Source organism: Ranitomeya imitator, chromosome 2 (assembly GCF_032444005.1).
Source record: "Ranitomeya imitator isolate aRanImi1 chromosome 2, aRanImi1.pri, whole genome shotgun sequence".
In the NCBI taxonomy this organism is placed as follows: Eukaryota; Metazoa; Chordata; class Amphibia; order Anura; family Dendrobatidae; genus Ranitomeya; species Ranitomeya imitator.
This window is the reverse complement of record NC_091283.1, coordinates 666,195,081-666,208,392: the sequence shown is the minus strand read 5'-3', so window position 1 is coordinate 666,208,392 and position 13,312 is coordinate 666,195,081. Positions and strand designations below refer to the sequence as shown.

The 13,312-nt window shown below is 43.3% G+C and overlaps 1 protein-coding gene across 1 annotated transcript in view; it reads right to left on the bottom strand.

The window, feature by feature from the left end:
- The window catches only part of DUSP29 (dual specificity phosphatase 29), a 179,348-nt gene that overhangs the window by 51,722 nt on the left and 114,314 nt on the right, over positions 1-13,312 (bottom strand). The window contains exon 2 of the mRNA XM_069755796.1: positions 3,193-3,409. Coding sequence (XP_069611897.1) covers positions 3,193-3,389 — 197 coding nt within the window. The 5' untranslated portion in view covers positions 3,390-3,409. The remainder of the gene's footprint in view (positions 1-3,192; positions 3,410-13,312) is intronic.

Genomic DNA, 13,312 nt, shown 5'->3' with positions numbered 1-13,312 from the left:
TTAATGCCCGAGGACACAGTAGCAGATAGAGCCCAGGTCGTAATAGAGATCCTCTAAAAAGGCTCGAGTTACCTGTTGTACGGTTAGTGTCCTACCTAAAAAGGGGACAGAGAGAGAAGGTGAGGACCTTGTGTGAGGCCTAAGGCAGCAAGGGACTACAACAACACAGCGCTAGAAGGAAGGCTTCCAACTCCACCTGGTTAGTGTGATCCCTGAGACGCTTCCAAGACAGCCGGACCACCACCAGCACCTGTGATCTGGTACCCTGGACTGTGGCTGCCTTGAACCAAGTAAAGAGGTAAAGAGACTGTAATCCTGTGTCCTCCGTTTTTTACTACACCACCTATCACCATCTTCATCTATTCCACCGGGAGTCCTGGGGACCCAGCTTCACCTGTGGGAAGCCATACCATTTCTGCTGCCATAACATCACCCCAGTGGACCCCTTTAAGCAGCATGGATCACCCCTGACCGAATACCACAGGTGGCGTCACAAACTTTTATTATTCAATTAACCCCTTTAAAGACTTTTCCCTTAACATGGGCGTCCAGGGCCACGGACTGGGTCGCCGCCGCCGTGACACATCCCTTTAAGTACTGGACCCGCTACCGAGTACCCCACGGCCCTGGCGGGCGTTACGTATATGTGAATATAACAATAATATTTCTGTTTGATATAAACAATGATTCATAATATAGATATGTGTTACTTATGTGTCTCAGATATTTTTTCTCTCTTAATTACTGGGAATTATGTGGTTATATATTATTTGTATTGTATTGCTACTTCAACTATGTTTTGCTAATAACATTATTTTCTGTCCATGTATTGTCTCGGGCTTCCTCAATTAGCACTGATTTTAGTGATTCATTTCCTTTAAACTTCATCATTATACTGTATATTGTGTTAATCTATGTTCACATGTTGCATTTTCTGCATTTTTTTCTGCAGGCAAAACCTGCTTTCTTGGTAATAAAGAAGCTGCATACAAAAAGCAGGTTTTTCTGAGTTTTTGCTGCGTTTTTATTGTCTTTTGTGCATGTTGATAAACTTTAGTGCTTCCCCCCAAAAGAATGATGCAACTTCCTTAGTTTTTTGCACCAATTCGTGGCAAAACCTGATACCTGCGTTTTTGCTGCGATTATGTTGCCCTTTTGAACTTACCCATTGCTTTTATATGGGTGAAAAAACACTGAAAGAAGTGATATGCTGCTTCTTTAACCCCTTAACGACCAGAGGTATTTCCATTTTGCGGTTTCATTTTTTGCTCCCCTTCTTCCCAGAGCCATAACTTTTTCATTTTTTGGTGAAATGGCTATGTGAGGGCTTGTTTTTTGCAGGATGAGTTGTGCTTTCGAATGACGCCATTGGTTTTACCATGTGGTGTACTAGAAAACAGGAAAAAATTCCAAAAAAGTGCAATCCCAACACTTATTTTTGTTTTTCTTTTTTACTAGGCTCACTACATATTAAAATACATGCTAAAACTGACCTGTCATTATTATTCTCCAGGTCTTTACAAGTTCATAGATACCAAACATGTCTAGGTTCCTTTTTATGTAAATGGTGGGAAAAAAGTCCAAACTTAAAAAAAAAAAAAAAAAAAAAAAATTGTGCCATTTTCTGATACCTGCAGCATCTCCATTGTTCGTGATCTCGGATAAGATGAGGGCTTATTCTTTGCGTGCCAAGCTGATGTTTTTAATGATACCATTTTGGTGCAGCTACGATCTTTTGATCACCCGTTATTGCATTTTAATACAATGTCACGGCGACCCAAAAAATGTAATTTTGGCAATTTAACTTTTTTTCGCTACGCCATTTAGCAATCAGGATAATCCTTTTTTTATTGATAGATCAGGCGATTCTGAATGCGGCAATAACCAAATATGTGTATGTTTGATTGTTTTGTTTTATTATATTTTTGAAAAACATTTTTTTTACTTTTGGCATGCTTCAATAGTCTCCATGGGAGACTAGAAGCTGCCATTACCTGATCAGCTTTGCTACATACAGCCGATGATCAGTTCGCCTGTATGTAGCTGAATTACTCACTTGCTATGAGCGCCGACCACTGGGAAGCGCTCACAGCAAGCCGGCAGTGACAACCATAGAGGTCTCCAGGAGACCTCTGGTTGTCATGCCAACCTATTGGTGATTCGCGATCACGTGACGGGTCACCAATGGGCGGATTTCCATCACAATTGCCGGAAGCACATGTTAAATGCCGCTGTCAGCGGCATTTAACGGCTTAATAGCCGTGAATGGATCGCGATTCCATCCGCGGCTGTTCCGGGCACATGTCAGCTTTTCAAAACAGCTGACATGTGCCGGTAAAGATGTGGTCTCGCCGCCGGAGCCAACATCAGCGTACTATTATGCCCTATGTCTGAAAGGGGTTAGAAAACGCGGCAGTTTTTCAATTCAGTCAGGAATGAAAACCAATGTGTGCATGAAATTTCTGAAATCTCATAGCTTTTGCTGGTACTGTAAAATAGAGCTTAAAATTTGCATAAAAAAGCAGCAAAAATGCAATGTGTGAACATAGCCTTTAAATCCTTACTGTGTATACTGCTGTGGAAAGCTCGGAATGGGCTGAAATCGATGGATCGATGTAATAAAGATAGAAGGTTACACCTTCTGTCAGTGCTGGGACTGCTCTAATTTTGCACTAATCGTTTTTGAATTCATTATTGCAAGATGGGGCCCAGGACGAAAGACATTATTGCAGGAAGGGGCCAGGACGCATGACATTATTACAGGAATGGACCAAGAAGGAGGAAATACAGTTACAGTGGCCCCTACATCTGACCAACATGCTGTTGGGGACCCCTAGTTCAAATTTTGCACCTGGGCTCATGAAAGTCTAGTTATGCCACTGATTAAAAGAAACAGTTCAGAAATGGCATACAAGAGGAAAGCAAAAATACATCACATTTGAAGCATGTACATTTCTAATAAAAGAAAACTCTGCTATTGTTTCATTTTTCCCTCTACAACTTCGAAAGAACCAATCTTGCATTTTCAATGCAATTTTCGTGTTCAACATTTGAAACTTATGTTTCTGTTACAAAAAAAGTGTTTAGCAGTGTTATAAATGTACAAATGAACTTCACAAAAATTTGTCAGAAATTCTAATAACCTTTGGTTTGTACATAATTATGGCATAAGCACAATATGACTATACTTACTCATCTCCAATATACAAGTTGGAGAAAACTTCATCAACATGGGAGAATTTAGCTGCTCCATGCCAAAATAGTCTTTCTAGCTCGAATGCCCCAGGAGTGCTGTATCCGGTATCTGGATCTACAGCCACAGCTGCATATGCATTTGTCTTCTTCCTCTTCTCTGTGTCAGCCGGCATTCTTGCTTGGGCAACTGGCATAGAAAAGTGTCCTGTGGTCCCTATATGGGTAAAAATGTGCACGTTAAAGTAGTGTCTAGCCAATCTGGTTGGTGGTTTGTGGCAGGTAAAATACATCTATGCTCCCTTTTATAAATGTTGTGGCTGTTCAATGTAAACCCATAACATATTAGTAATAGCTCTCAAAGCGAATTCAGGTGTATGACAAGAAGCAATCACATTAATGGGATAGTAAAAAAATTAGTCCCTTTCCATTGTAGCAAATTTTGACCTTCCTGACACAGACCAATTTTTTCAATTCTGTGGTCCCAACCATTCTTGATGAGGAGGTGTGCTGGAAGCTTACACCTCTTCATGAATCAGGAGCATCAGATAAGTTGCATGGACCTCAACACAAATCCTTGTCTAGTCCCTCATAGAGTTAGGTTTGTGATATTGCGAACACCGACACTCGTCATGAATATGGGGTGCCACAACCCTGACCTAAATAAAACTAGGAGGAAAAAGACAGTGTAATAGGGTTTTATCCAAGCGAGATAAAGGTGTTTAAGGTTATAGTAACCTGATTTAGTTGTGAATCACAATGGGTCTTCAGACCGGGAAAACACAGATAAGGAGGATTTGTGGATAATGCGCTGATGGTATCCCATAAAATAAATCCAAATCCAGACAGAAAGTACATGCGTTTACACTAGAGTTGAGTGACTTTTACTTTTTTAGGATCGAGTCGGGTTTTGCGAAATCGGCCGATTATTGCGAAAAGTCAGGGGCCAACCGAAACCCGAAACCCAATGCAAGTCAATGGGGAATCAAAGTCGGCAGTGAGTGGAGGACAGGAAAACACCTACAGTGCCCATTTTAATGCCGAAAACATTAATTATTATTTCTTAAGCTTGTCAACCTTAATTTACTTTATAATAATAGTTAGGCATTGAAAACAGGGGGTCATTTGGCTAAAGTTGTGAGGGGGTAGGGCTGGCTCAAGATTTTCGTGGGCCCAGGAAACGCGGAATACGTCACGGCGGTGGAGCAGGGAGAGGTAAGTATTTCAACTTTTCAAGTGCTGTGATCCTGAGCAAGCAGGGGGGGCCCACTCGTTGGCACTTGGCACTGGCACAGGGCAGTGTGTTTGACAGTGTGGCGCCTCCCACTGCCAGAGACACCTTTGCGTACTATGAGGGACCCTGTGCCAGTGACATTGCCAACGAGTATGCCCCCCCACCTGATGAAGGAACCTGCACTTTCATCTGCACCTTTCACTTTGTCCCCGTGTAAGGTGGTATAGTATGCGGGAAGGGGAACCTAGCTTTCAGCAGGGTCAGATTCAGGCTGTGTAGAGTGCAAGGGGAATGTAGTGGTCTGGGTCAATGTACCAGCAGACTCATCTAGCAGTGGCTGGGTAATGGGCAGGATGAGGAGGAAACACAGATATAGGCCCAAATAATAAAGTAGGCTAAATGCAGTTCAAAATTGGTAACAGGACTAAACAGGCGGCATTGCTTTGTTCAGTGGAGGACAACTGTAATGAGTGGCGCAGAAACAGTTAGTAGGCCCAAAATAAAAACGTAGGCTAAATGCAGTTCAAAATTGGTAACAGGACTAAACAGGCGGCATAGCTTTGCTCAGTGGAGGACAACTGTAATGAGTGGCGCATACACAGTAGGCCCAAAATAAAAAAGTAGGCTAAATGCAGTTCAAAGTTGGTAACAGGAGTAAACAGACGTCATTGCTTTGTTCAGTGGAGGACAACTGTAATGAGTGATGCAGACACAGTTTGTAGGCCCACAATAAAAAAGTAGGCTAAATGCAGTTCAAAATTGGTAACAGGACTAAACAGGCGGCATGGCTTTGTTCAGTGGAGGACAACTGTAATGAGTGGCGCAGACACAGTTAGTAGGCCCGAAATAAAAAAGTTGGCTAAATGCAGTTCAAATTTGGTAACAGGACTAAACAGGTGGCCTAGCTTTGTTCAATGGAGGACAACTGTAATGAGTGGCGCAGACACGGTTACTAGGCCCAAATACAAAAGTAGGCTAAAAGCAGTTCAAAATTGGTAACAGGACTAAACAGTCGCCATAGCTAGGTACTGGGGCGGGCTCATCTGCTGAGTAGCAGACAGTGGTAGTAGGCGCAAAGTATTAACTGGTCTAATACAAGGGCCCCTGTATATTTTAACTATCATTTCAACAAATTTGTATTGGCAGTGCAATTGAAGGATTTAACAGCACATACTACACAGTGGTGGAGCAGGGAGAGGTAAGTATTGCAACTGGTAGAGCACTGTTCGAGCTGGGGGGACCACTCTCTCGTGGGCGGCGGTACTGGCACAGGGCCCCTCATATTACGACGGTGTGTCTGATGTTGGTTGTGCACCACCACCGTCAGAGACACTTCATTGTACTATGAGGGACCCTGTGCCAGTGCCGTCGCCCAAGAGTGGGCGCACCCACCTGTCCAGGCAATCGGCACTTGCACGGGTGCTTGCGCCAGGTGGTGACCACGGCCTTGTGGGGGGAGTCAGCCCGTTTAGGGAGGTATAAAAATGGCCTATGGTGGACATACAGCAGTTGCAAATGGCGGAATTGGAGACGTCAGTAAGAGGAGGCCAAAAGCAAGACATTTTTCAGGCAAGCTACGTGACAGCAGGAGAAGGTGGGGCAAAATAATTTGAAATCCATCATTGGTTCATTTTAATGAAGGTTAGATCATCAACATTCTGGGGAGCCAGATGTGTCCTTTTTTCGGTCAGTATTGAACCAGCAGCACTGAAAACTCTTTCTGATAGCACACTAGAAGCAGGGCAAGCGAGCTCCTGTAATGCATATTCTGCCAATTCAGGCCAGGTGTCTTAGATGCCCAGCAATCAAAGGGGAATGACCTGTGAGGGAGAACATCGATAAGGGAGGAAAAGTAGTTCGTAACCATACTGGACAAATGCTGTCTCCTGTCACTTTGAATCGATGCAGCACTACCTGTCGTGTCAGCGGTCATTGCGAAATCACTCCACAACCTGGTCATAAAACCCCTCTGTCCAACGCCACTTCGGATTTGTGCACCTCTAACACCTCTGCCATGTTGCCCCCTACGGCTCATGTGAGAACCATCACCGCCGCTGTGTGCTGGGAATGCCTAAACCAAACGGTCTACATGAGTTGCTTGTTTGGTAGCCAATATTTGCTCAAGGTTCTCATGTGGCATGATATTTTGTAATTTTCCTTTATATCGTGGATCCAGGAGGCAGGCCAACCAGTAATCATCATCGGTCATCATTTTGATAATGCGGGGGTCCCTTTTTAGGATATGCAAGGCATACTCAGCCATGTGGGCCAATGTTCCAGGTGTCAATTCACTGCTTGTCCTGGGTTGAGGAGCACTTTCTTGCAAATCAACATCACTTGTGTCCCGCAAAAACTCTGTACCTGACCTTGCAATGCCACCAGTTTCTATTGCCCCCTGAGAAGCATCCTCCTCCCATAAATATTCATCCCCATCCTCCTCCTCCTCTTCGTCCGCCACCTCGTCCAGGAGAGTTCCCTGAGCAGACAATGGCTGACTGTCATCAAGGCATCCCTCCTCCTCGGCTGCAGACACCAGCTCCTTAATGTGCGTCAAACTTTGCATCAGCAGACGCATTAGTGGGATGCTCATGCTTATGATGGCGTCATCTGCACTTACCAGCCATGTGCATTCCTCAAAACACTGAAGGACTTGACAGAGGTCTTGTAGCTTCGACCACTGCACAGGAGGAGGAGGAGGAGGGGTTGCAAACGCCTACAGCCAACTGTTTCCTAGACCGTGGGCTAGGCAGAACTGTCCCACTATGGCTGTCCTCTGTGGACCCTGCATCCACCACATTAACCCAGTGTGCCGTGATGGACACGTAACGTGCCTGGCCATGCCTACTGGTTCATGCATCTGTTGTGAGGTGCACCTTTCTACTGACTGATTGCCTCAGTGCATGGACAATGCGGTCTTTGACATGCTGGTGGAGGGCTGGGATGGCTTTTCTCGCAAAGAAGTGTCAACTGGGTAGGTCATAGCGTGGTACTGCGTAGGCCATCAGGGCTTTGAAAGCTTCGCTTTCAACCAACCGGTAGGGCATCATCTCTAAAGAGATTAGTCTAGCAATGTGGGCGTTCAAACCCTGTGTACGCGGATGAGAGGATGAGTACTTTCTTTTCCTAAAGAGAGTCTCTTGTAGGGTGAGCTGGACTGGAGAGGTGCATATGGTGGAACTAGCGGTGGTGGTGGACATGGCGGATTGAGAGAGGGTTGGTGATGGTTTTCTCGATGTTGGCCTACATACAGTGTTTCCTACCAATAACCTTGTGATTCCCTGACTGCTTTGGCCTTGCGACGATACCTCCACATTTGCTGCTGGTGGTGTCCTAACTGGTGGGCTTACAGTGAGGGAAGCAATGTAGTGTTGCTGACTACCTTCATTCTGAGCAGGTGCACCAACGGTACGGGACATTTGGTAGTTAGTCCAGGCTTGCAAGTGCATGCTGGTTAAATGTCTAAGCATGCACGTTGTATTTAAATTTCAAAGATTGTTCCCTCTGCTAAAGGTCTTTGAGCATTTCTTACAGATAACTTTTGACTGATCATTCGGATCTTGGTTAAAAAATTGCCACACTGCACTCTTCCTACTATGGAATATCTTTTCAGGCATTGCACGCTGTGCTACTTTCACCGGATGGCCACGCTGTCCTAAAACTGTTTTTGTTTGAGAAACGCTTTTGGCCTGATACGGGCCTGCCAAATGACAGCTGTTGCGATGTAGATGGCTGCTGCAGATCATCCTCCTCCGCTTCAGAGCTTCTGGCAGCGGCACCCTCTTCCCCCAATGGCTGCCAATCGGGGCCAACAACTGGGTCATCTATCACCTCCTCTTCAATGTCATGTGCACCTTCCTCTGTGTCACCGTGTAAGGTGCTATAGCATTCGGGATGGGGCACTATAGTCTCATCAGGGTCAGATTCTGGATCAGTACACTGCAAGGGCAATGTAGTGATCTGAGTCAATGGAACAGCATTATAATCTAGCTGTGGCTGTGCATCAGTGCACTCCATGTCCGATTCATCTTGTAATGGGCAGTTAACAATTTCCCGTTCTAACCCAGGCACGGTATGTGTAAAGAGCTCCATGGAGTAACCTGTAGCGTCGCTTGACGCATCCTTCACTTTTGGTTTGGGTGAAGGACACAAGGAAACGTCTTGTTCCTGACCGGGAGCATCCACTGGTGACTCGCTGCTATTATATTTGGAACTTTCTGAAGAGGAGGCGAAAGAGCTAGAGGCTGAGTCAGTAAGGAAAGCCAAAACTTTTTCCTGCTGCTCCCCTTTTTTGGGGGGAGACTTAACCACAACTTAGGCCCAGTGTATATAACAACGCAATCTAAGTGGCAGAAAGTGGCTGGCTGATATACGACAAACTAACAGGACAGAAGTATATCCACTTTGTGAGAATTTGAATCTCCCCCTTTTTTTTGGGAGACTGAACCACAACTTAGGCCCATTGTATATAACACTGGGCCTAAGTGGCAGAAAGTGGCTGGCTGATATACGACAAACTAACAGGACAGAAGTATATCCACTTTGTGAGAATTTGAATCTCCCCCTTTTTTTTGGGAGACTGAACCACTACTTAGGCCCAGTGTATATAACAACGCTACCTAAGTGGAAGAAAGTGGCTGGCTGATATACGACAAACTAACAGGACAGAAGTATATCCACTTTGTGAGAATTTGAATCTCCCCTTTTTTTTGGGAGACTGAACCACAACGTAGGCCCAGTGTATATAACAACGCAATCTAAGTGGCAGAAAGTGGCTGGCTGATATACGACAGACTAATAGGACAGAAGTATATCCACTTTGTGAGAATTTGAATCTCACTTTTTTGGGGGAGACTGAACCAAAACTCAGGCCCAGTGTATAAAGCAACACAATGTAAGTGGCAGAAAGTGGCTGGAAGATATATGAAAAAATACAAGGACTGTAGTACAATTTCAATCTCCCTACAATGAACTCAGGAAAAGTATGGCAGCAATAAAAAGGACTTCTGCACACAAGTGTGGACAAATAAACAAGATAACTGTGCAGAAAGGAGCAACAGGATTTTTGCTTTTAAAAAAGCAGTTGGTTTGCACAGAGGCGTGCAAATAGCAATGCAGCTATCAGGGAGCCTTATAAGGCAGCTTAATAAGCTACAGAGCTGATGCACAAAAATATAGCCTCCACTGTCCCTGCAAACAAATGGTGGTGTTGGACAGTGGAAATCGCTACAGCACAAGCAGTTTGGGGATTAATCTTCCCTCCCTAACTATATCCCTTCTTCTGATGAAGCTGCGGCAACCTCTCCCTATGCTACGATCGGCAGAAGTAAGATGGTGGTCGGCGTGCACGCCCCTTTATAGCCCCTGTGACGCCGCAGAAAGCAAGCCAATCACTGTCATGCCCTTCTCTAAGATGGTGGGGACCGAGACCTATGTCATCACGCTGCTCACACTCTGCATCCTCCTTCATTGGCTGAAAAATGGCGCTGAAAGCGTCATACGAAACGCGACTTTGGCACGAAGATCGCCGACCTCATGGCCGATCCCACACTAGGATCAGGTTGGGTTTCGTGAAACCCGACTTTGCCGAAAGTCGGCGATTTTTGAATTTGTCCGATCTGTTTCGCTGAACCCTAGTCTACACGTATCGAAGGACCAGAAAAGCATAGCTCACACCATCATGTATCTATTTGGCTCCAAGATTGGAACTATAAAATCACTTAAATAGGACCTGCCTGACAAAGTCAAATAGACTTAAAGGTTCTCAAAAGATAGACATCATGCTGTGAGCCAAAGAAATTATGGAATAAATGAGAAACTAAGTAACTGAGATCTATCAGTCTGGAAAAAGTTCTAAAGCAATTTCTAAAGCCAGTGAACCACAGTGAGAGCCATTATCAATAAATGGCAAAAACATGGAACAGGAGTGGCCAATCGACTAAGATTACCCCAAGAGCACAGCGACGCCTCATCCAAGAGGTCACAAAATATCCCACAACAACATCCAAAGAACTGCAGGCCTCACTTGCCTCAGTTACAGTGTTCATGACTCCACCATAAGAAAGAGACTGGGAAATTGTGGTAAATAGAGCTATTAATTCTGCTGTTTACCGAAAAATCCTGAAGTAGAATGTCCAGCCATCTGTTTGTGAACTCAAGTTGAAGTGCAATCCAGTTATTATGCAGCAGGGCTATGATCCAAATCATACCAGCAAGTCCACCTCTGAATGGCTTAAGAAAAACAAAATGACTAGACCACTCCAAAGTCTTAAAAGTCCTGACCTTAATCCAATTGAATTGCTGTGGCATGACCTTTAAAAGGTGTTTTGTGCTCAGAAACCTGCCAATGTGTCTGAATTACAACATTTATGCAAAGATGAGTGGGCCAAAATTACTCCAGAGCATTGTAAAAGACTCATTGCCAGTTATTGCAAATGCTTGATTGCAGCTGCTGCTGCTAAGGGTTGCCCAATCAGCTACTAGGTTTAGTGGGCAATAACTTTTTCACACAGGACCTTGTAGGTTTGAATTTCTTTTCCCTTAATAATAAAGACCTTCATTTAAGAATTGCATTTTGTGTTTAATTGTTTTATCTTTGTCTAATATTTACATTTATATTTATTTGGTGATCTGAAACATTTAAGTGTGACAAATGTGCAAAAGAATAGGAAATTAGGAAGGGGGCAAATAAGTTTTCACATAACTGTATTTCTCGAGGACCAATTGAGATTTGAAGTGACTCTAAGGGGGTTATAAATTAGAAGCCCCATAAATTACCATATATTACAATCTGTACCCCTTAAAGTATTTCAAACCGCATACAGGAAGTTTGTTAACCCTTTAGGTGCATCACTAGAATGAAAGAATAAAAATCAATTTAACCTCTTCACCCCCAAGTCTGTTTTTACTTCCCTAATTTCAAAAAACTGACCGTCACATCCAAACATACAATAAGTGTGAACAGGTGCTGAACCTAGAGTCACCAACCCGTATAAAGTCAAATGAATAAGGCAGCACACTGCGGCGCTAAAACATGCAAACATGAACATTGAACTGCATTACTGCACTAGAAATATTTAAAAATGAGAGCGTTTAGCGCATAAATTGGCCAATTTATGTGTACCTGGTAGCCACATTAGGGCATCTCTCTTATACCAGGTCCTACACTTGCCTTTCCTCGCTGAGAATAAACGTCTTCATCTGAATGGGTACCTGCAAAACCTCTTCTTAGACAAAATTTCTCTCTCTCTGTGGAGGGGTAATGGACCTGCTACGATTAAAACACCTGTGGCTAGGAGGCGGAGTGCTCAGTCATAAGGCTAAAGAATACAAATTTCAAAATGTTCATGTTTCATGTTTGCATGTTTTAGCGCCGCAGTGTGCTGCCTTATTTATTTGACTTTATACGGGTTGGTGACTCTAGGTTCAGCACCTGTTCACACTTATTCTATGTTTGGATGTGACAGTAAGTTTTTTGAAATTTGTATTCTTTAGCCTTCTGACTGAGCACTCCGCCTCCTAGCCACAGGTGTTTTTATTGTAGCAGGTCCATTACCCCTCCACAGAGAGAGAGAAATTTAGTCTAAGAAGAAGTTTCGCAGGTACCCATTGAGATGAAGATGTTTATTCTCAGCGAGGAAAGGCAAGTGTAGGACCTGGTATAAGAGAGATGCCCTAATGTGGCTACCAGGTACACATAAATTGGCCAATTTATGCGCTAAACGCTCTCATTTTTTCATATTTCTAGTGCAGTAATGCAGTTCAATGTTCATGTTTCATGTTTGCATGATTTAGCGCCGCAGTGTGCTGCCTTATTTATTTGACTTTGTTTTTACTTCCCTGACCAGGCAAAATATTACAACTCTGATCAGTGTCACTTTATGAAGTAATAACTCAGGAACCTTTCAACATATCTCATTTGAATCAATAAGATTTGCATTAATTTATGAAAACATCAAGATTTTGACAGAAATTGAAGATTTTGAAATTTTCAAACTTTTAATTTTTCGCTTTTAATCCAGGTAGTTATACCACACAAAAAAGATAACCAATAACATCTACTACATGTCTATTTCTCCCGAGTAAATTGATACCACATATGTGGAGGAAAACTACTGTTTGGGCACATGGCAAGACTCAGAAAGGAAGGATAACCATTTGATTTTTGTAGCAAAAAATTGGCTGGAATAGATGGCAGACGCCATGTTGCATTTGCAGAACCCCTGATATGCCTAAACAGTGGAAACTCAAAACAAATGACCCCATTTTAGAAACTACACCCTTAAAGGAAGTTATATGGAGGTGTGGTGAGGAATGTTGTTTCAGATTCAAATTTTTCATTTTCACAAGGTTAACAGGAGCAAATAGACCACACAGTTAGTTGTGCAATTTCTCCTAAGTACACTGATACCTGATATGTGGTTGAAAACTACAGTTTTGACACAAAATGATTAACAAAGACTGACATAGCAGATATCCTCATAACATTTGAAATAGCATTAAGCAATAAGAGTCACTCCTACTGGGAACATAATGCCTATATGGGGAAGGGAGTTCAAGACTCATTTAATTACACAGGGCCAACCATAAATTTAAAAAGGTATAAATTTTATTTAATCCAACATGGACAGCAATACATAGGTTACAAAAAGAGAAAAAAGAACACAATGGCCCAATATACATACACATAAATTTCTATGGACGAGTGTCTAAAAAGGGGTTAAAGAGCAAAAGACAGTATGCGCAGTAGCTGCAAGAAATCACCTCTAAGAGATGGGTCAGGAAGGATCTATACCACCATAGCAGTGGGATACCTCAGGGGTCAGTATTGGGCCCTCTTCTTTTTAACATATTTATTAATGACTAGTGTTGAGCGATACCGCCAATACT